Here is a 22,927-nt window from a genome sequence, read left to right as displayed (position 1 = left end):
ATAAAGCATCTTTATGAATGAATGAAATTAGATCGAATAAAACAAATTTACTAATGAATTTTAGTAAAAACCGACAATTATTCACAATTGAAAAACATAACTATACTGTTTTTTAATCGCCACGTCGCAGTATATACATGGGATCATGTTTTAGACCAACGAAAGTTTATAGTTCTTCTTTTTTACTTTTGATTCTCTCCGAAAAGTTTTGTGTTACAAAATTCTTCTTCTATAATTCGTCGATAGCTATGTGTACAGAAAGAGACCAATATATTAACATAACCTCTAACGCAATCATAGATGTCAGAAAGGAATTTGATTCTTCGTTTTTTTTTTCGAGTAGATGCATATTACATTTGAGTAACAGTAGGTATGTTTACTTCGTGTAATATCATAGATTATGGCTGAAGAGTTATTTAAAAGCATTTAAATATGTACTTAACTTTGAGAAGAATATTAAGATTCTATCTATAAGATCGTACGGTTATACTTTAGAAGGAACAAAACATCTATCTCAAATTATTGTATTCTATAGATATTAGGTGACGAAAATTTCTATGGTGTCAGATGATGTATTCACATGGACAACGCGTCTAGAACGATTGAAGAGCTTCTCTTTCTGTTGATGTTTTTTCTACGATGTGTTTGTATGTATCGTGAGATTATCTTTTTTAATGTTTTCACATCTTTTCTTCCTTTTTATGCCTTTTCCATGATGTTTTTAATGATCAAATCACCTAAAAGTAGTGTAGGACTTTCTTTTAATAACTTTTACGTGACGTATTTTAGTGTCTAGAAATACTTTGAGATATCTTTTTACTTCTACACTTTTTTTTATTAAAGACCAAAACACCTGAAAGATTGTAGGACTTCTTATTCCATCAATACCCCCTTTCTATAATGTTTAATGATGCTAGAAAGACTGTAGAAGTTTTCATTGACACCTTTTCTGTGATATTTTTAATGTCTAGAGAGGTTTTAGGATTTCTCTTTCCTTCAACACCTTTTCTATGCTGTATTTCATTAAACACACCTAGACAGACTGTAGGGCTTCACTTCTCTTTCACACCCTTTCTATGATGTTTTGTAATTAACAATACATTAGAAAGACTGTATGACTTCTTCCTACTTCAACAACTTTTGTATGATGTTTAATGAACTTAGAAAGCTAAAACTTCTCTTTAATACCTTTTCTGTGAAGTTTTTAATGTCTCGAAAGACTGTAGGGCTTTTATTTCTATTTTATACCTTCCTATAATGTTTTTTAATGATTACCAAAACACCTATAAAGACTGTTGGACTTTCTTCAAATTTTTTTTATAATTATGTGTAGACACATTTTCTTCTATGATTTTTGTTAGACTATGCACTTGATCTTGAGTCAAAAGGATTCGTGTAAAATAATTTTGCTGGTACAGATAGGAAATTGACTTATCGTTTATTGAATTGAATTGAAGCAAACGACTATTTTTATATATAAATTTATTAAAAAAAACTTACATAACAACTTATCTTAAAAAAAAAGAAAACATTCAATTATTAGTACCATCTTGTACTATTTCATCATTTTTATCATTATCGGTAACATCACAAGTTTTTACTTCCTCAATTTGAGATTCTTCATTATTAACACCAGAATTTTCAACGTTCATTTTTTTTATATTATCCTGGTCATTAATTATTTCAGCTGCTTTAAGAAGGGCATCTACAGCTGTATCTCCCATACTCGAAGTGTGATCTAAAAATCAAAGTTGAATTTAAACGTTGCCAAATTAGAAAAATAAAAATACCTACCAGTAGCCATGATTTGTTCAGTAAAATTGGACTTTTCATCTACTGAATTAATTCCTTTGTTGACAGTATTTTCTGTAACAATATCATTTTCTGTGATATCCATAAGTTCTTCTACGGTATTATTAGTTTCTTCAACTGCAGCATTATTTTCATCACCTTTAACAACATTCTTACTGACATCTTCTTCATTCACTATCAAACCGTCCTTCTTAGTATCAACTCCTTCATTTATTCCTAAATCATCCTCTTTAGTATCGACTTTATCATCAATTATTTCTGTTGATAATTCCATTTTATTGTCTCTATCACTTTCCAATGACTTATCAACTTCTAGAGTTTTTGAAAAGTTCAAATTAATTGTGGAACTATTATTGGACACATCTTCAGAAACATCCTGTACACTTTCTTCGAATAACATAGTAGGTAGAGATTCCATTTTCGGTATGTCCGGTGGAATACTATAATCTATAAATTCTGTTTTAATGTTGTCAGTTAGATGAGTAGGTGGTTGAAAGTTCATATGATTATCGACAGTTTCATCAGCATCCGATTCTGAATCTTTCTAAAATAAACAAAACCAAACCTCATTTGAGTTTCAAAATGATCAAGTGTTTAGACTTTATGTAAAATTTGTGTAACATTCAGGTCTTCCAAACGCTGTCAACAATCTAACAGTAACACATGTACAGTTTTTACAGTACAAGGTCCTTCCAGTAATCATAAAGATATAAAATGGAGTTTACTACTATTAGAGTCAATACTTATCAGCACCATGTTTTATTATAAATGCCTCTATACCAGACATGTTTTCTCAATACAGAACTTCCATTAGCGTAGCCAGGTCTTGCTCATGTTGGAACAAGAAGGCAAATTAACCTACACTTATTTTAGTATTAATTTGCAAGGATTCTCAATAAAATTTGATAATATGTTCTTTATAAATAAATCCCTTGAATCTATCACGTTCTTTCATTGATGATCTTAACAAAGTTTTTATTCTGCTCAAGGTACCAAAAGACCTTTTGTTGGTGCACTTGTACAGGGTTGTCTTAAAATATGTAAATAAAACTCAATCTTCCTCAATTAATTTGATCAATTTCCTGCAGTTTGGTACTTAACAGACTCTGTATATAACAGCTATTTACATGCCTTGGCCAAGAATGCACCACCCTCTCTGGCTATGACATGAGAACTTCAATATTTGGTACTATTTCTAGTTTTTTATGCTCTTCCTATAATAGCACCATAAAGTGAGATTAGTAATACTACAGCCTTGTAAACCACCATTTTACTCTAAAATTTTATACCTCAGCATTTCCAAACATAGCAATAAAAATTTTTAAGCATAATACTGCATTGGATATGTGAGTAGATGTATCTGGTGATGGATATTTTCATTTCTAATTTGATTTCCTATGTACCTGAAATGAATTTGATCCCTAAAATGCATTTACTCACCCTAACATGACAGTAAGATCTTAATGGGGGTATTTCAAGGTGGAGAGGGCAAGTTGCATCTTCAAAAATAGCAGCAATGGAAGTAGGACATTCAACATCAGCTGTTACTTTCCCACAAGCACGGAATAGAACCTGATGTGGATCCTGTAAAATAAAAACTATGAATTATAACTTATAATTTAATATAAAAATGTTATAACCTCTAATATGTGTTTTTGGCAATGTTTAGCCAATGGTAAAGATCTTTCGCCACATTTTACTCCTCCTTCAGTAAATATACATTTCGAATAAACCTGTGTTTTTGAATTACCTTCCGAAGACTAAAATAATGAAAATAAAAATCTATTTCAACAATATTTATTAATAAAATACCTTCATTCTAAGATCCCTTAATCGTTTACTTAGAATGGCATCTGTACCGTGGCATTTTTGATAATTGTTTAGCGCTTTCAATTTTCTATACAACCTCTGTTCTTTCGGGTTATCTCTAATTTGATTGTAAATGTTACCTGTAATTACATTGTCGCAATATTTCACTTTGGATAATTAATTCTGATACTCACAACACGTCTCCTTTTCACGTTTCAATGCATGAAGATACTTTCTCCTCTTTTTAGTCAATAAATATTGTAAATGACGATATTGTTCAATATATAAAGATTGTAGCCTTATTAATTTATCCCTGGTCATAAGGGTAACCTCTTCAGCTGTATAAACATTTGCGTGTCTAAAAATTTAGTAGTAGTAGTAAAAACATTTAGTACAACCACAACACTCACAATTCCACTTTCTTGTTCTTCAAGCCATAAAAAGCATAAAGAACTAAATAATGTAATTGAGTGTTGAGCAGGTGCGATTTCAATTGAGGGGTCATGGTCAAAGCTTTAGTACAGATTGATCTAAGTGCCGATATTAAAGGAATAAACTAAGCAATTACCCAGGGCATCATAGGGCTGAAAAGTCATTATAGAATAAAATAAGGTGGCATAAGGCATGCAAAGGTGATACCATACACAAAAATGGAGCTTCTTTTGTTCTGATTTCACCCATTTGTGGATAATATGCAAATAAGAAAATAAAATGCGCTCAAAAACATGTCAGATGATTTGCTAGTGTTTTATAAGTTTTCATAAGTGTTAATGATAAAAGTAAAATTTATCTTAAAATATAAACTAGAGAAAACAAAGTTTCAAATATTTTAATTTTATTTCCAAACAAAAAACTGCTTTTTGCCACAACCACTGTTCTTTTTTTTTTTCATAAACTGCAAGCTGTTAAATAACAATTGATATGCCATAAAAATAGACATCTCGACGAAAAAAAAAATAAGCACTAAAACAACATAAAAATAAAAAAAATCGATAAAATTGTTCACCAAATACAGAAGTGTTTTTTTTTTGGAAAAATGGGAAAATCTCGAAAAATATTCATTTTCTATGATTGAGAAAATTATTGCTCATTATGTGCAAGTAATTATGTACTTTCACCAAATTTCCTTTAAATTGAATCACTAAAATAAAAAACAAAAAAATCGGTTTTTCGTAATTTTCTCGCAAACACTTGGATCATGTAAAAAAATATATACAATCAAAATTTTATATTTTCTTATTACCTACAAGTTTTGTATGGAACACTTTTCTTTAAGAGATCTCGTTTCCAGAAATTCCAACTGAAAATAAAATAAAAGATGCCAAATAAAATTGTTATGACTTACTTTAAAACATCATCATTATCAGAATCTATACTTTCATCATCAGAGCTATCAGCTTGTGCATCTTGCCAAACAGAGGAAAATGTTGAAGCTTCTATGTCACTTTCTGATTCACTACATACATCGAGTACCTGGTTACATTTATCATTGTACACGGCGTTAGCATCGAAATCAACTGAAATAAAAAAAATTATACTAGTTACAACTTTTAATTTCATAACTTACCAAATGGGTCTAAGAATTTGGCTGATTTTAATTCAGAATCTGGTGTTAGTCGATCTCCATCATCGGAATGTTGTGTACTGGAAGAGTTACTCCTATTTCTTGGTTTTTTTACATAATGAGACAAAGAATGGAGTAAAACTTCAGCAGTACGTGGTAGAGGATGTTTTGCATTTTGTCTATTTCTCGCTAGCGTAGCTTTTAAAGCGTGTTCGTTACAGTACCTAAAATACAATTGTATACAATAATTTGAAATCATTAACCTTGAAATTTACCCATAATCTTTTTTATCACTTCTAGGAGCAGGTAGGTTGCATCTTTTTCCATTACTGCTATAAATAAATGAGCATTGTTTGAATGGTGCATTTTTATCTTGTAAAATATGTTTGGAGCAATATTTATATCCATCAATACAAAGTTGTGTACACTCGTATGGCTGATATGTACACTGCTTTTTATTTTTGAATTCATTTTCGAGCTCTACTCTAAGAGCCGTCTCTTCCATTTCTGATTGAACACTTGAGTCATATTCGTTTTGATGCATTACTTTTCGCTTTAACATACAAATACACGTATTTCTCAAAATAAATACAAGACATTTGCTTAATGTTTAATTTTAAAATGACTTCTATTACGTCATCTATATCATTTCTTTAATATAATTTTATAATCATAATGTACCTATTTTCTTGGTAAACACTACAGAATTATTTAAGATTAGATTGGCATATCAGTTATGTACACTTATTGTGCTCTTTTATGGTTCAGATCACAGAACATGTTCTGTGGTTCTGTTATACTAATCGCTCAGTTGGTTTGTCGAAGTCTATGATCACACACTCGTGCAACCTTGCGAGGAACTCATTGATTCGAGCTTCGTATCACTTCGAATCCTTTGACTCTGGCCAAAACCAACAATTATGAAAAGTTGAGCGAGGCGAGAAAAAGTAGCTTTGATCAACTTTGCGAGCAGTGTAGTGGACGCTTCAGTAATTCGAGACTAATCATATAATTGTAGAGTTAATATTAGAGATAAAGAAAGAGAAATATGCGAGATTGTTCAAGTGGGCCTGAGTTGCTGATAGAAGAAGAACAAATATCCGTTTATCCGTTATTTTTTCAAACACGCAAAACACAAATCATAGTCATTTGTTGCTAGGTCTAGGTTATAATAACGAATAATAAATTATAATAACTATCCACATAAAATATATATATATATATATATATATATATATATATATATATATATATATATATATATATATATATATATAAGAACTTGTTCTACACAGAGGATCCGAGTAAAATCCGCCCGAAATCAGCTGATACATTACCATAGAGCTAATATTAAAAATAGAGAAAGCATTTGTTTAAGTGGATCCAACTTTATATACATTACTCGATCTTATGCCTCTAGAAAAATCTAAGGCGCAATTTTAAAACCTAGAGTAAAACTGAAGTTTAAACTATAAATTGAACTCAAGCTTAAACCACTAATTGCTCTACTTCGCAGGCCAGAATTGAATAGACACTTTTGTGTTAGTTGTCACTCGTGCGAAAATATGATCTAACTATCTCAAAGCAAAACAATAATCCGCTTATATTGTTGTTTGAACAAACATTTATATTATATGGAATTTTTAGTTTCATGTTTAACTTAAGTTTAAGCTATCTTCAGACCTTCGAACCAAACCGAATTTTGTCGCTAAACGCCATCTATAAAACGCGGTATCTGTAGATTAAGCTGACGTTTGAGGTTTAAACTTTACTTGTAAAATTGCGCTTAAATTGTATAAATGCATACTGGAGACGATTCTGAACTATAGTCCTCACTAATGGTAGAACAAACCTTGTGAAATATATTATTTGTTCTGTGCCAATAGTGAGACAAGCTTAAAAAACTGTGTTTAATCAATTGTGTAGTATTCTGTGGTTTAGTTTTCATATTTCTTAATGGCATTTAATAGTGTTTTCAATATTATTAGAGCTATAATATAGAGAGGTTAATAAATAATTCAAAAAATTTTTTTATTTTGGAAAATACCAGCGAAAATTTTCCAAAATGCCGAGAATAATGATCAAAGGAGGTGTGTGGCGGAACACAGAGGTAAATATATACGTATACTTGAATTCATTACTTAAAATAAATATGTATGATAGTAGTTTACTAACTAATAATTTTTAGGATGAAATTCTCAAAGCAGCTGTAATGAAATATGGCAAAAACCAGTGGTCCAGAATAGCCTCCTTACTTCATAGAAAATCTGCAAAGCAATGTAAAGCTCGTTGGTTCGAATGGTTAGATCCTAGTATTAAGAAAACTGAATGGTCTAGAGAGGAAGATGAAAAATTGTTACATTTGGCAAAACTTATGCCCACGCAATGGAGAACAATTGCTCCCATTATTGGCAGAACAGCAGCCCAATGTTTGGAAAGATATGAATATTTGCTGTAAGTTCTAGATTAGATTCGTTCACAATTTAAACTAATAAATATCCTTTAGTGATCAAGCTCAAAAGAAAGAAGAAGGAGAAGATGCCGTGGATGATCCCAGAAAGTTGAAACCGGGTGAAATTGATCCCAATCCAGAAACCAAACCAGCCAGACCTGATCCAAAAGATATGGATGAAGATGAGTTGGAGATGTTGTCAGAAGCAAGAGCCAGGCTAGCCAATACACAAGGCAAAAAAGCTAAGCGTAAGGTAACTCTATTCAAAAATAAATAAATTATTTTCACTTTTGTAGAAGGCAACTGCAAATGACATAATTGGATAATTTAACCTTTTTGCACAACCACTACCATATTCTCTTGCAAGATTAATGCACTGTCCTGGGCAATTATTTTGTTTCATTTTCTTTAAAATAAAACCAGCTATATAATTGGTTCCCAAAATGAATGGAATGATTAATTATTATGGAAAGTAGACATGCAATACCCAATCAACTCCATAGAAACATAGTAATCTCAATCAGCTCAGAGAGTAGAGCTGTGCCATATAAGCTATAACTGTGTACTATAATCTTGTGCTGGAGTCTAAGAAATTCCTACAAGAATCAGTGAGTGATGACTGTAAAATCCAGCTTGTTTGGGTACATGGTCAGTCATTTAACAAAAGCAACAATTAAGTAGACTCATCAACTCTACCAAGGATCTATAGAGATAGATAGAGACACCTGGAATGAGACAATCATTGATAGGCCTTCAGTTTCTCTTATTAAACAACTAATTTACTTAAATAGGGGGCAAAATAGTGGCAAAGTTCCTTCATTCCAGAAGCATTGGTGATCTGTTGTCTCACTCAAGCCACACCATAGAATCTTGTTTTTACCAGGATGTTTATTTAACCCATTAATAGAGTTAAACAAATGGTCAAAGACTGCTAGCAATTCTGAGTCATTTTCTGTTTTATTATCAATGACATTTTGTGAATCTGTGAATAGTTAACAATAAAATGCTTCTCTCAACAATATGAATGAATGAGAGTTAATGACTTTTTCAAATTTATCCAACCATACAAAGGATTTTTAAAAACCGAAAAATTCATTATGATTAATTAAAATATTACACTATTATAAATTATTTATCTGTTGAGGCTCGTGAGAAGCAATTAGAAGAAGCCCGTCGTTTAGCGGCCTTACAAAAAAGAAGAGAACTAAGAGCTGCTGGTATAGAGGTAGCGTCTCGCAGAAAGAAAAAGCGTGGTGTGGATTACAACGCCGAAATACCGTTCGAAAAGAGACCTGCTATTGGATTTTATAATACAGCTGACGAAGTCTTGGATCCAATGGCTCCAGATTTTTCAAAAATGAGGCAGCAGCATTTAGATGGTGAATTAAGAAGTGAACAAGAGGAGGTATGAACAAAAAATTATACTTTATAATATTTATTTTTTTCAATGTTTTATGTTATTGAAAAAATCATGAATATTAGGTAACTATTAATTTGAATATTGAATAGAAAATCATAAAAAATTGTTGGTGAAAGTTACTTGAGCCGACTTCAATTAGCCATTCGTTTAACCAGTTATTGTTGTGAATCTGTAGTATATTTGAGTATTTATTTCAGAGAGAACGTAAAAAAGACAAACAAAAACTAAAACAACGTAAAGAAAATGACATTCCTCAAGCAATGTTACAAAATCAAGAACCGGCTAAAAAGAGATCAAAACTAGTGTTGCCGGAACCACAAATTTCAGATCAAGAAATGCACCAGGTAGTGAAATTAGGGAAAGCTAGTGAAACTGCTAAAGAAATAGCCACTGATAGTGGTGTAGAAACTACTGATACCCTTTTGAATGATTATACATTTACACCGCAAGGATCTGCTACACCTAGAACACCGGCACCTCAAACTGATAGGTAGAAGAAAGTTATTTATATAACTAAACAATCTCATACATTTTTTTTTTAGAATTCTACAAGAGGCCCAAAATATGATGGCACTTACTCACGTAGATACACCTCTTAAAGGTGGTCTAAATACTCCCCTACACAATTCTGACTTTAGTGGAGTTATGCCTCAAGTACAAGCTATAAGTACCCCGAATACAGTACTTGCCACACCGTTTAGGTCTACTAGAAGTGACGGAAGTGTTACACCGGGTAGTACAGTAGGTTTTATGACCCCAAGAAGTGGTGCTGTGGTACCTGTTGGAAAAACTCCAGGGGTAACGACTCCATCTGTTAGAGATAAACTAAATATTAATCCGGAAGAAGGTATCAGTATGATTGAGCGATATTTCTAGAATTATTTTATATTTTGTAATTTTTTAGGTATTGATATAGGAAGTACACCAGCTGAGCATAGAATACATCAAATGTCGATAAAAGATCAGTTGAAGATAAGTTTAAGTAGTTTACCACAACCTAAAAACGATTACGAAATAGTAGTACCAGAAAATGAAGAACAAGAGGAACCAGAACAAGCTCAAGCACAAATAGTAAGTTTTTTTTTGTTGTAAATCTATTTTTATTTCAATATTATCTTTAGGTTGAAGATCAAGCGGATATAGATGCCAGAAAACAAGAAGAACTCAGAATTAAAGCGGCTAAAGAATTAGCGATGCGTTCGCAAGTAATTCAACGAGAATTGCCCAGACCTCAGGATGTCAATATGACAGTTCTACGTCCACCACACGAAAGTTATTCATTAACCGATCTGCAAAAAGCAGAAGAACTGATAAAATGTGAAATGGTGACAATGTTACAATACGACAATTTGAAAAACCCAGTTCCTACACAAAGTAAAAGATCTAACATGTCACAAGCTCAACAATTGGCATTTTTGGAACAACATCCTTATGAAAATTATAGAAAAGAAGATCTAGAAGCTGCTAAGCATATTTTAAAAAAGGAAATGGACGTCGTCAAAAATGGTATGAATCACGGAGAGTTGTCTCTTGAAGTGTACACTCAGGTAAATCTCTTAAAAAGATTGAATTTATTAGAAATGATTATACACTGTATTTTTTAGGTTTGGGAGGAATGTTTGAGCCAAGTACTATTCCTTCCCAATCAGACGAGGTACACACGTGCTAATTTGGCCAGTAAAAAAGATAGATTAGAATCTGCCGAAAAAAGGTTAGAACAAAATAGATCCCATATGTCTAAAGAAGCTAAAAGGGCCGCCAAAATGGAGAAAAAACTCAAGATATTGACGGGGGGGTATCAATCCAGGGCTCAAGCACTTATCAAACAATTACAAGATTTGTACGAGAACATTGATACTGCAACATTGGAATTGAATACTTTCAAATTCTTAGAGGAACAAGAAAAGAGTGCTCTACCTAGAAGAATACAGGTGAGATATTTTGAAAACACTGCCCAACAATTAAAAAGTCCATTCTTGCCTTTTCCATGTTCATTATATTATATAGCAGAGCAGCCCTACAAGTACTTGACTCTTGAGCCAAATCTAGTATAAGACTGCATCAAATTTTCAAATTCAATAAGAGCAATCAATAAAGTGGGTACCTGACCACACTGGAGTACATGCCAATGAACAAGTGGATCATCTGGAGAAAAAATGCGGGACAATTCCTTTCATAAGACCACAACCTTCTATAGGAATACGAGAAAGCCTTCATATCATGGTTATTAAACAGTAGGAAAATGAAACGAAATCAGAATAAGACCCCTGGTCTGAAACAATCTAAGAGATTCTTTTTCTGTTCTACCAGTTGGTATCAAAAGACTTTTTCATTGAACAAAGACGAGCTAAGGAGGGTTACTGATATATTTACTGGACACTATCTGGTGAACTACCATCTGAAGAACATCGGAAAAACTCCATACAGCTCTAGTCGTTTTTGTAAGGAACCATCAAATACCTCCTTTGTGAATGCGAGACTGTTCATAGACTATGGTATGAACATTCAAGCTTTTCAAACCAGAAGAAGTAAGTCACATAGCCGCCGGGCAGGTAGCTCACTTTGCAGAGTCATTGCTACCTGACTGGTGAACAGTCCGGGTTACAAAACAGATCAATAGATCAAAGTGTTACGACCTTACTCCCCTGCTCATCTAAAAAAGTTGTATTTAGTTCTACTTTTAAAGATATAAATGACATGCTATACATAATGTGTATATTTGGATTGATGAAAAGTTGATTTTTGGTGTTAACTACTTAACTTTGTACTTTTAGTCCCTCACCGAAGACGTAAACAGGCAGATGGAACGAGAGAAAGTACTCCAGAAAAAATACGCTGAATTACAATTTGAAATTAAACAATTGAAAGATAAATATCAAACAGACCAAGGAGGTGCATCCATGGAAATTTCTGGTGGTAATGCAAACGAAGTTTCATCTACGACTAATGGAGAAATTGCCATGGAAGTTCAAGAAAGTAACGCATGAAATGTAATTAATATTTAAAGACGCTACTGTAAGTTTAAAGGTGTACAATATTAAATATTTAAAAGGAAACTAAATTGTTTATATTTATTAATAAAATTTGTACAAAAAGTTTTAGGTATAAAGATTAAAATTTGTAATACAATAAATAATATTTCTCTTAGATCAAATTACTAATTCAGTTAAATTTCCCCAACAAGAACCAGATTTTAATTTAACTGGAAAAGGAACTGAAAGATCGACGCTTGTTTCCATATTTTTCTTAACGATTTTCGCTACTTTCCTCAAATATTTTGTGGGTACTTCATATATTAGTTCATCATGAAGGTGAAGCACCAAATTCGGTTTACTTTTCGCTTTGTGAAAGACTTCTCTAAGGTCCAAATCTATTTTTAACATCGCTTTTTTTACTATATCGGCAGCTGAACCTTGAATTATGGTATTTACAGCTTGACGTTCCGCTTGTCCTAAAAAAACACTGTACAGATTTACATTTTGAACATACTTTAATTGGTACTCAAACAGTTTGGTTGGTCTTTTCATCTCTTATAGGTAGGTGTTTAATACCTTTCGATAAAGTTAAGAGAAATTTATTTTCTTGAACTATTTACTTCTTTTTATATGCATTTCGTGTGATTTTAGGTTTATATTGATTCTTTTGAATTAATTTCTAGGCAGGTCTATTTATTTATTTGTTTTTTTTTTAATTTTCAAAAACTTGGGGTATATAAAGGAGTTGGTGTACCGCAATTAGTTTAGTTTATAATAAATAGTCATAGATGAACAGACCTAAATAGAATGTAATCGAAGAAATTAACCCACAAATAGAAAGAAAAAAAATATTTTACCTTTGCTAATTTGATCTTTGTCATTTATATTATGCAAATATCTTCTTCTCCCATTAACGGTTTCCACAAATTCATTCTCTTTACATTTTTCTACTACATTTTTAATAAAATTCTTTATACCGGGATAAGTATTTTTGAAAGTTTCCATAAAATCGACCGCCTCATTTTCGTTTATACCCAATTGTTCAGCTAAAGACCTACAACCCATTCCATATATAATTCCATAACATAAATGTTTGGTGTCCTGTCTTATGGCATCAGTCACCTATAAACAATACTTTTCAGCTACTCTGCGCTTATACTTAGAAAATATTTGCGTATAAAATTCTGATTTTTAATGTTCCGCTTCGTGGATCCATTCTAAGAAAAGGTACTTTCAAGATGTGGCCGTTATTTACCCCGAAGGTTATAAAAAACCAATATGAATTAAGTTGAACTGACACGAGGATAAGGTTAATTGAAACCAAAATATTTTTAAACATTTACAAGTTAGTTTAAGAATTTATGTAAACAAACAATATGTGTAATTAAATAAAGCAAAATAATACACAAAAAACAAGCTAAATTGTATTTATTACCTCTTCTTCAGTAATTCGGTTCCATTTAGCAGCGATAGATTTAAAAACGTCTCCAGGTTCTTTCATAATCTTACACAACAATTTATCTTGTGAAAAATGTGTCAAAATCCTCAACTCTAATTGACAATAATCGGCAGACAACAAAATATATTTATCGGGTGCATCAAAAGCTTCTCTACAATTTATACTAACACTCTCGTTGGTTAAACAATTATTAACATCGAAATTTCTTGTTATATTTTGTAAATTAGGTTCGTGCATACTTATTCGCCCTGTAGAACTGTGTGTTATGTAACAACCGAATATACGATCGTTTTTAATTACTTTAATTAAAGGATAAATAGTTTTTGTTATAATGGAATGTAATTTTCGCCAATGCAATACTAGATCCGATACAGGGTGTTGATTCTTTTCAAGGATTTGTTTTTTGGTACTAGTTTTTCTTCCACGAAATGTACCTGAAATAAAAAGATGTTAAAAACGTTTATATATAAACAAATAGTTATTTACCTATAATTTTGGCGACATCGGAGGAGGATACGAAATTGAATTTACGACCAGCCAATGAAAAAGCTTTTTTTTCAATGTTATTTATTTGAGTTTTAATGACATTCAACAGAGTTGTCAATACGGTTTTATCTACATGCATACCATATAATTCTATATTAGCTAAACATACAATTATACTAGTTTCGATATCTGAAATTGGAAAATTAATTGAATAAATTTGTTATAAACCATCTTCTGATCAAACTCCAATTCTAATCAAATAATACATAGTAGAAGAAATACTGACAAGATTACGCAACAAATATACCAAGTTCCTCATCAAATGAAACCAGGCAACAACTTACGGCTCAATACCAATTAAGGTAATTATCTAGATTAGGTTACACCCCTTCGATTTCGTTGAAATTTTAGTAGAAAATTACGCTGAACAAGAGTATAAATATTTATAGGGTGCAAAAACCATCGCTTCAATAACCTAACCTAAAAATTGTGATAATAATAACTTAAAACTAATCTAAAACTTGTAATAGTTTTAAGGTTATGTTATTATTATTTGATTCTACAAACGAAAAAATGCTAACCTAACCTAAAAGTTTTATTAATTTTAGCTTTTTACGTTTGAAGAATCAAATAACAATAATAACCTAACCTAACCATTATTACAATTTTTAGGTTACGTTTTTCGTTTAAAGAATCAAATCGTAATACGAACCTTACATATAAATTATTACAATTTTTAGGATAGTTTAGGTTATTATTATTTGATCCTTCAAACGAAAAAAAGCTAATCTAACCTAAAAATAATTTTTTGGTTAGGTTATTATTATTATTTGATTTTTCAAACCTAACTCAACTTAAAACTTATTACAATTTTAAAGTTAGGTTAGTTTTTTCTTTCGTTTGAAGAATCAAATAATAATAATAACCTAACCCAAAAATTTTACCAATTTTTGAGTCAAGTTAGGTTAGGTTAGGTTTGAAAAATGAAATAAAAATAAACTAACCTAAAAATTGTAATAATTTTTAGGTTATGTTAGGCAAAAAACACAAGCTTCTGCTGACAAGGCAAAGTTGAATAAAGCAACTTCAGAACTGAAAACCATACTCAATACTATTAATACTCAATAATATTAAAAATAATGAAATACAGTATCTCAGGAAATAAACCACAAAAGAAACAGCCAGGAAAAAGTCAATATGTTTGCCAAATACTTTGAACAAATCTTCAAGACTAACCCCTTAGAAAACAGTTTCAAAATTGAGACCGAAGTCAAAGATTTACTCCATATTAACCAGAACTTCCCCTAATCTTCCGAATATAACCTAATTAGTGCCGAAAATTCTAAAGGAACTAACAAATGAAGGGATGAAGTCCCTAACACAACTTTACAGTATTGATAACAGGTTATTTGACAATTTTATGGAAGGTAGTCCAAATTATACTAATCCCTAAGCCAAAGAAACCTACTAAAGAGACTACATCTTACAATAAAATAACCTATTACCTGTTATGTCTAGAAAAATGACTGATGGAGAAAATAGAACCAGCAGAACTAATACCTAACCACCAATTTAGTTTGGTGTCCCCATAGAACAAGTTCAAAAAAAGGGTACCAATCTTTTGAAGATAAAAAATACTGTTCAGATGTCGACGAGATCTACTATACGAAATTAAGGAAAACCTCCCTTACAATCTTTTCCTAATCCTACCTGCAAGTCAAAATCTAAAACCAATTATGTCAGGTGTTCCACAAGGAAATCTACTTGGCAGGTAGTTTTATCTTATGTACACAGCTGATATTCCACCACCCACAACGAACTACCACGATATATACAGATGATACTGATGCTCTAGCAGTTCACCAGGACCCGGCTATTGCCCCCCACATATTGCAGACAAACTTTAACCTCCCTCCTAGGGTTGTTAAGAAAATCAAATAAATTATTCATACCATAAGCTTCGATATACTTAGAATTTTCTTCCAGCAAAATATTTTTTAATATATTTATTAAATGCCATGTTATAACTGATTCCAGAGACGCTCTAATTTTGGCTGAAACTGAACTGTATATATCCATGCCCACACTTCCAAGACCTATACATCCGCCTGATAATTGAGCTAGTTCTGCGCTTTCAGGACAATATTTTACTGCCTAAAAATATTTTTTTTTAATACATTGACAAGATACATATAAGTTCTGGTCCTTCGAACCGGGTATTAACCAAGAACAGGACCAGGTAGTGTAACAGTGAGTCATAACAAACAGTGTAATAGTAATAAACAGTAAATAAACATAAATTCTAAAGGGAGAACGTATTTGGTTCTAAGAAAATTTTAAAAATTGTGATAAAAAATTCAAAATAACTATATTGAACTTTATGAAATAATAAAAAAATATTTTGATGTAAAAATATATTTTTGTAGAATTTTGTTATTTTGCTGAATATATTCGAAAATGGGATATCCCATATGTAGTTTAAATGTAATAATGGCCCCCCAAAGTGAAAACTTGTGGTACTTCCCTTCTAATATATTTAAATTATGATCTTCTGACCTTAAATTTGGTTCTGATTAATTTCATCAATAACATGCACATAAATAGCAACACTGGAACCATGAGAAGGACTGTACAAGCAAGGACTCTAGAAGCAATCCCAAACCTGCAGCCTATGGTATTATTTTAAAAAAATTGATTAAAAAAATATTAAAGACAAAGAAGTTATAGATATGTAAGTATATTAGGATACCATGAACACCGCTTTCTTTCTACGATGCTGGGAATTCCTTTTAGAAAGTTCAGAATGTGTGATAGCTATAACAGTCTTCGTCTTCTATTTCATACGGTTCCAAGTGTAGTACTCTGGAGTTCTTAATGTCTCCTACTTCGAAAGAATCTGCACGCTGCAGTTGTCTCTCCTTAGTATTCAGCGAATCTTCTCTGGTTATATTTTCCCAGGAAATCTCGGTCCCTGGTGATTGTTCCGATTGTTCCAGTAGGTTTTACTCCTATCTACATTAACTTCCAATGCTTTTTATATTGTTCTGTAGCTGATACCGCAGAAGGGTTCAGGTCCTATGAAGGGTTTGTCTACACCCCTACTTTAGATAATTTATTTTCCTCCAATTTGGTTTGTCAGTTATGGACATACATCTATACTATGCAGCAAGAAGGTAAAGGATAAAAATAAATAAGAGAAGAATGGGGTCATAAATGATAAATAAATCTGAATCTTCACAGATAGTTGGATAATTAAAAATTAATGTTGTGTATTCAAAGGAATTAAACTTCCGGAAGTAATACAAACTAAAAACCGAATGTAATATCCTTCGATGGCAAATTTATCCAATAGATAAGACTGAAAGACTGTTAAAAGTAGATAACCAAAAAATTACATAGAAAACAACGAAAATGGAAGTTATAATTAGCTGCCTCTTGGATTGGTGACCTTTGTAGGGGGCTTGGACACTATGAAGTAAAAAACTGGAATGATAGAAGAGAATAACGAAGAGACAGTTACTACTACTGATGGAATTGCTATTGAAACAAGAAGGATCAATGAAAAGAAAATTGATAATAAAATCCACGAAAGACTTAATTGAGAAAACCATTACAGTTACAGCAATTACTGAACGTTGTACTGTTTGCTGAAGACTCCAGAATTGGTAAGTGACAACAGACAACAGTTGCAAAAAATGTAACGGGTAACAGCTCTGCTGTTGTACTGTCTTGACAAAAAACGACGTCGAATACTAGGGGAATTCTATAGAATTTAGAATTAGACATAGAAAAAGCAAAAAATTTGATTCAAAGTTGTAATTGCTTAAAAATAAGCTATAAAATAGGGAAAGATAATATTTTACTAACCTAACAAACATATTTTACTGATACTTAATAAAATAGGAAAGGCGATTAATGAATAGTACTTGGAGTATTTTAGTCACACAATTTTTAAAATTGGTTTTACTTTGAAACTTCTGGGTTCGAAATTGAGGATAGTAAAAGTTTTTTTTTTTCAACTACAGTGTCGAGTATCATACAGTAATTGTAATTACCATCGCTTTTAAATTCATTTCTTTTCCATCAGGATCCAACATCCAATGAGCTATTTTAGGATCATCTATTTTACAAAAAAAATTTATACCACAACATTTTTTCAAAAATTTAATTTGTTCTTTGGCATCGAACATCTTCACCCTCACATCTGGATTTCCAAAAATCGATTTCAACAACTTGATAATTTTCTGATGTATTTTTATATTTTCAAAAGAAAGGTAATACACTATATTGTTTTCCCAATAAATTGAAAATCCTTCTAGTTTTCTACCATCAGCTTGAAAGATGTGTTTTGCTCCTTCGGTAGTAGCACTAAAAAAAATCTTTTTATTAATAAAAAATTCTACATTTAAGTTTAAAAGTGTAATCACTGTTGAGTTTTAAAAGCGTTTATCCCAATCACAGGTTTATTTTCTACTATTTTGCTACAGGCAACAGAAAACGAAAAAAATTTCTGCAATTTAAATTCTGCGATGAAAATTTCTAGTACAGAAAATTCCTGACAGACATTAACTATTTCCATTTTACTAAAATCCGCGCTGAGCTGATCTTCCAATTTATTTATTATGTAAGAGTTGTCGATATAATCTAAAATAGAAAAAAAAAACACAATAAGGAAAAAAACAAATTAATTTTTAAGAAACTATTCATCCACATAAAATTTTTCTAAATTAAACTCTTGTCCCCCTTTCCTTATAACCTTTTAGAATGATCAAATACACTCTAGAATAATCTTTAACTGCATAATTATATAAGCAAAGACCAAATTATAGGGGAAATGAGGATAACCTAACTTGAAGCTTGTTTTTCAAGATGTTTTATGATAACAAGGTCCTCACCTGTCTACTTATCTCATCGGTGATAGAATTGTGAGACCTTCAATCTACCTATTCCACTTTTTATTGACTATGACTTATTCTCTGGTTATAGAAGGCCTCACTGTGACAAACCAAAAGATCGATAAAAACTAATAAAGTTGATTGTAAGACACGATTAAACAAAAACGTGAGACTTCACATCACTATTTCAAGTATATAAAAATGTTTTGGACAAAAAATAGAAGCAGAGATACATCCTCTTTGGAAACTAACAAAGATAATTGAAGTTTTCAGTACCCTAGTCATAAATATATATTCACAGTACTCTTGGTACCTTTTTATTTGTTAAACAATTCAAATCGCCAACTGTTAACCAATCGTCGTTAAGATTAAAATCGAATCTTTTTGAAAAAGTGAATTATTTCATTTGAAACTTAACTCAATACGATTAACAAAATGTCTAAAATTGCTCTGATTGGGGGCACAATTAATCTCAAAGTTACAAAATAATTTAACTTCGCTCAAATTAAATCCATGGTGTTGAGGATTCAAAATAAAATTGTTCAAGAGTTTTTTTTAAATGGCAACGTTTCGGTCTTTTATTTGATCTTCATCAAGGCTAAAATTATATGGTACATTATAACTACTATGAAGTAATGGGCACGAATAAAGTTATAAAAATATGATGCACAAGAAGAAATTAATAAAAAAAATTGTGTTATACCATCATCATCATTTTCTTGGCATTTAAATTTGATTTTTTTACTGACATCACCAAATTCGCCACTACTATGTTTACGTTTTTGTGACAATAAACAAGTTTCCTTTTCGTTATCTTTTAGAAACTTCTCGTTCTCTACAATTATACTGAGCTCATCTTTCTTAACATCTTTTCCATTAACATTACCATTGAATAATTTTTCTTCGTCAGAATTATTTTCTGATAAATATAAAGTGAAACTTTCCTCGAAAAGACTTTGATCCGATTCAACTTTGTCATTATTCTGCAAAGTTCTACTTTCTATTAAATTTGTATGGTTGTTTTCGGAAAGCGTTTCTGAAAAATCGGATAAAGATATTTGTTGCAGAAGAGCGTTAACGTCATTTTCAGCATCTTTAGAACTCGATTCGGTCTTAACATCCGACACTGTTGAGGTTATGTCACTTTCAGGAGTCACTGTATTATCAGTAGAACGATTTGCAATCGTCGTAGTTATATCAGAAAGCTTCGACGGGGATCCTTCTAATACAGTATTAATATTTAATTTTGATGATACTAATGGGTTAAAAGAGGAATTTTTAAATGTCATTTGAAGACATTTCCTCGGTGAATCTACTGCAATACTTTTTATATCATTTTCTTTACTAATAGTATTGATAATTTTTTTGGGGGAATCGATGGTGAACCTTTCTAATTTTTTTGTAATCCTTTCTTCGTTATTTTCATCTATTTTAGTGGAATCTATACTCGAGATACTCGAAGTATCAGATATACTGGAAAACACGGACGAATCTTCTGAAAAAAAACTGTCACTATTTCTTTTATTAATCTCATTATCATTATCAACATTTTTCACATCTGTTTCAATTTTATTTGTTTTGTTTTCGTCATCTATTTCGCTTTTTACTTCTTTATCTTTCCACTGAGCATCTACTAAACCCATTTCTATTTTCAAATATTTTCTAGCGTTCTTTACAAATATTTCTGCGGCTTCCCTTTCAGTTAAACCTTCTTTTCCTACTATCCACACGTTCTTGTATTTATTTCTCTGTCTTTTATCGTATTCAGTTTCTCCTTCTCTTTCCTTTTCGCTTTCAAATGGCACTATTCTGTGTAAGATATTTTCTATTGATGATATTTCCGAATTTGCTAATTGGATTATTGTTTCTATACCGCTATTGAAAAGCGCTCTTGCCATTTTACCATTCAGAACTGGGAGGTGCATCAGGTCCAAGAGATCTCTGAAAAATAATTAAATTTAACCATGGAAATTTTTTCTATATAAAAATTATTCAGATCTAACAAACTTACCTACTTACACCGAACTGCATTCTTTCTTGAAATTGTGATATGAGCAATTCCATGTTGCTCCAACCCAACTGTTTACTGAATGCGGTAACCATTCCTGCAAAACTTGACGAAGATTGTTGTAAAGATTGCAGCATACCTAGAATATTATAAGATTTTTAACACCAATCAATACTCGGTCTACCTTTCATACTTGCCTCGGTTGCAATTGAACTTTTGACATACCCAACTTAAAGGCTTCTCGTTAACTAAATCTTGTAAGGCTAATGCTATGAAAAATCTTTTGTGGACCAACAATTTGTGATACAATTTTGCAGTGTTTGTTTGAATTATGCCCCTAGTTGCGTTTACAATATACGATTCCCTGATACCCACCAACTTTCCAACCTACAAAGTTTCATTCAGAAATTCTTTAGCAATCACAGTAATTTTTGTACAAGAAGTATTTTTTTTTCAACAATTCTCGGATAATCAATGAAATAAATTGTTTTAAGCAATTCATGTTGCTGTCAAAAATTAATTTGTAAATTGACAACTTGGAGAATTTGATTTAAGACCCAAAGCATCTACAACTAAACTTCCATTTAACTCCACCACATTTACTGGCTACTAGACAACTTAGAGAATTCATTTTAAAGGTCGGAGTACTTAAAACTCGACCTCCATTAACCCCAACACATTTTATAGCTACTAGATAATTTAGAAAATTTGATCTAAGGCCTCAAGAGTGCCTGCAACTCGACCTCCATTAACTCCAATACATTGAAGAACACATTTACATTTGCTAGACATCAATTTTTGGAGAGACCACTAAATTTTTGAATTTTGATAAATAGTGGTTAGAAATATTAAAAAATACTACCTCCAGCTGTATACCTGTTTCATATTTGTTGGCAATTTTTCCCAAAGATCCAAATATAACATCCAATCCATATTTCCCCAAGAATAGCAGGCACTGTAGGGAGTAACAAGGTAAATTAAATGGAGTTCAGTTTCAAGTACAAGACATTGTCGAGCTTTTTCCAATTCAGTGAAAAGGGAGAGACCATCATCAGGAGACATTGAAGAGGACAAACAAGCTTTTCCTATAAGATGTAACATAAATTTTTTTTAATATTTTAATCAATACCAACAAATAAATTAATTAAAGATAATAAACAAAAGTGCAAGAACAAAAAATTTTAATATAAATCTGAAAAAAGTTATTCAAATAATAATAATAAATATTATTTATTCAATTAATTTACCTAACGAAGTAGAAACATATAATTGACTTCCATCTTCTTTTTCTTGCAATCTAATAAACTCGTTCATTTGCAAAAACATTACAGCTTCCTCAATAGGATTATTCAATTCGTGTAAACAATCATCCTCGACGGCAAGCAATGTGCTTTCAGTAAATATTTTAACATCTTCAGGAGTAGTAGCAACTCCACTAGCTATCACTTCTAAAATGGCTCTCTTCAACTTTCCCTCACTTTCAAGACAACTTTTGACAGGAGGTAATACAGCAGACATTAAATCTTTCACTATTTTAAAATCTTTCTTTTGACATATGAGAAAACTTTCACCCATTGTGTCTTTTCCCATACGACCAGCTCTACCAATCATTTGTCTATACACCAAAGAATCTACAATAAATATAACGATAGCTTGAATACACTTTCCGCGGTCATGGTTTTCTTTACCTATAGGTTTTCCATGAAATATTGGTGTCCTTATTATAACCCTCCTAGCTGGTAGATTAACACCGGATGATAAAGTTGAAGTGGCTACTAATACTCTCAATGCTCCATTTCGAAAAGCCCCTTCTATTATATCTCTTTCATCCATAGTAAGACCTGCGTGATGGAAAGCTACACCAAAAGATACAGTTTTGTGTAGAATATCATCCAAGCCAACTGGACAATATTTGAGCTGCTCCAACAGTTCCATAATGAGATTGGTATCAAGTTGACGGCGCAATAGTTGTCCCCAATCTGATTGAGAGCTACCTGAGACATTCAAGTTGAATTATAATACCAATATACATTATCTAGTGCTTATT

The 22,927-nt window shown here is 31.5% G+C and overlaps 3 protein-coding genes across 6 annotated transcripts in view; 1 reads left to right on the top strand and 2 right to left on the bottom strand.

The window, feature by feature from the left end:
- Positions 1 to 1,467: 1,467 nt before the first annotated feature.
- LOC130447063 (KAT8 regulatory NSL complex subunit 2) lies at positions 1,468 to 5,936 on the bottom strand. Its single transcript, XM_056783692.1, has 9 exons — positions 5,461 to 5,936; positions 5,189 to 5,409; positions 4,967 to 5,138; positions 3,816 to 3,979; positions 3,625 to 3,761; positions 3,453 to 3,572; positions 3,253 to 3,396; positions 1,795 to 2,356; positions 1,468 to 1,738 (listed from the first exon to the last, which is right to left on the bottom strand). Exons 1-9 carry the CDS (start codon positions 5,745 to 5,747, stop codon positions 1,533 to 1,535), a joined length of 2,013 nt encoding a protein of 670 aa, XP_056639670.1. The 5' UTR covers positions 5,748 to 5,936; the 3' UTR covers positions 1,468 to 1,532.
- A 1,200-nt stretch (positions 5,937 to 7,136) lies between these two features.
- LOC130451930 (cell division cycle 5-like protein) lies at positions 7,137 to 12,211 on the top strand. Its single transcript, XM_056791290.1, has 10 exons — positions 7,137 to 7,295; positions 7,374 to 7,639; positions 7,692 to 7,890; positions 8,782 to 9,042; positions 9,255 to 9,547; positions 9,600 to 9,904; positions 9,962 to 10,128; positions 10,179 to 10,604; positions 10,662 to 10,988; positions 11,832 to 12,211. Exons 1-10 carry the CDS (start codon positions 7,251 to 7,253, stop codon positions 12,042 to 12,044), a joined length of 2,502 nt encoding a protein of 833 aa, XP_056647268.1. The 5' UTR covers positions 7,137 to 7,250; the 3' UTR covers positions 12,045 to 12,211.
- LOC130451904 (DNA polymerase theta) overlaps positions 12,115 to 22,927 on the bottom strand; it is a 13,263-nt gene continuing 2,450 nt past the window's right edge. For 2 of the 4 annotated variants that reach the window (XM_056791271.1, XM_056791259.1), the window contains 13 exons: positions 22,569 to 22,874; positions 22,128 to 22,511; positions 21,757 to 21,965; positions 21,078 to 21,267; positions 20,884 to 21,019; positions 19,576 to 20,813; positions 18,405 to 18,621; positions 18,033 to 18,345; positions 15,930 to 16,131; positions 13,978 to 14,166; positions 13,468 to 13,925; positions 12,890 to 13,154; positions 12,115 to 12,508 (listed from right to left, as the gene is read on the bottom strand). In XM_056791271.1, coding sequence (XP_056647249.1) covers positions 12,207 to 12,508; positions 12,890 to 13,154; positions 13,468 to 13,925; positions 13,978 to 14,166; positions 15,930 to 16,131; positions 18,033 to 18,345; positions 18,405 to 18,621; positions 19,576 to 20,813; positions 20,884 to 21,019; positions 21,078 to 21,267; positions 21,757 to 21,965; positions 22,128 to 22,511; positions 22,569 to 22,874 — 4,409 coding nt within the window. In that variant the 3' untranslated portion in view covers positions 12,115 to 12,206. Of the gene's footprint in view, positions 12,520 to 12,889; positions 13,155 to 13,467; positions 13,926 to 13,977; positions 14,167 to 15,282; positions 15,688 to 15,741; positions 16,132 to 18,032; positions 18,346 to 18,404; positions 18,622 to 19,575; positions 20,814 to 20,883; positions 21,020 to 21,077; positions 21,268 to 21,756; positions 21,966 to 22,127; positions 22,512 to 22,568; positions 22,875 to 22,927 lie in introns of those variants that run through there. The other 2 variants (XM_056791265.1, XR_008910805.1) reach the window with 2 other exon arrangements.

Source organism: Diorhabda sublineata, chromosome 1, assembly GCF_026230105.1.
Source record: "Diorhabda sublineata isolate icDioSubl1.1 chromosome 1, icDioSubl1.1, whole genome shotgun sequence".
Classification (NCBI taxonomy): domain Eukaryota; kingdom Metazoa; phylum Arthropoda; class Insecta; order Coleoptera; family Chrysomelidae; genus Diorhabda; species Diorhabda sublineata.
Note: the sequence above shows the minus strand (reverse complement) of the source record. Positions and strands in the feature narration are given on the sequence as shown.

What these genes read in the sequence shown, in the direction of transcription:
- LOC130447063 (XM_056783692.1), bottom strand. Translation starts at nt 5,747, where the DNA reads ATGTTAAAGCGAAAAGTAATGCATCAAAACGAATATGACTCAAGTGTT. An exon ending in AGTGATAAAAAAGATTATGG is followed by an intron (nt 5,410 to 5,460) that starts GTAAATTTCAAG and finishes ATTGTATTTTAG; the next exon opens with GTACTGTAACGAACACGCTT. An exon ending in GATAATGATGATGTTTTAAA is followed by an intron (nt 3,980 to 4,966) that starts GTAAGTCATAAC and finishes CTAAATTTTTAG; the next exon opens with ACACGCAAATGTTTATACAG.
- LOC130451930 (XM_056791290.1), top strand. Translation starts at nt 7,251, where the DNA reads ATGCCGAGAATAATGATCAAAGGAGGTGTGTGGCGGAACACAGAG. An exon ending in GCAAAAAAGCTAAGCGTAAG is followed by an intron (nt 7,891 to 8,781) that starts GTAACTCTATTC and finishes TTATCTGTTGAG; the next exon opens with GCTCGTGAGAAGCAATTAGA. An exon ending in AACAAGCTCAAGCACAAATA is followed by an intron (nt 10,129 to 10,178) that starts GTAAGTTTTTTT and finishes TATTATCTTTAG; the next exon opens with GTTGAAGATCAAGCGGATAT.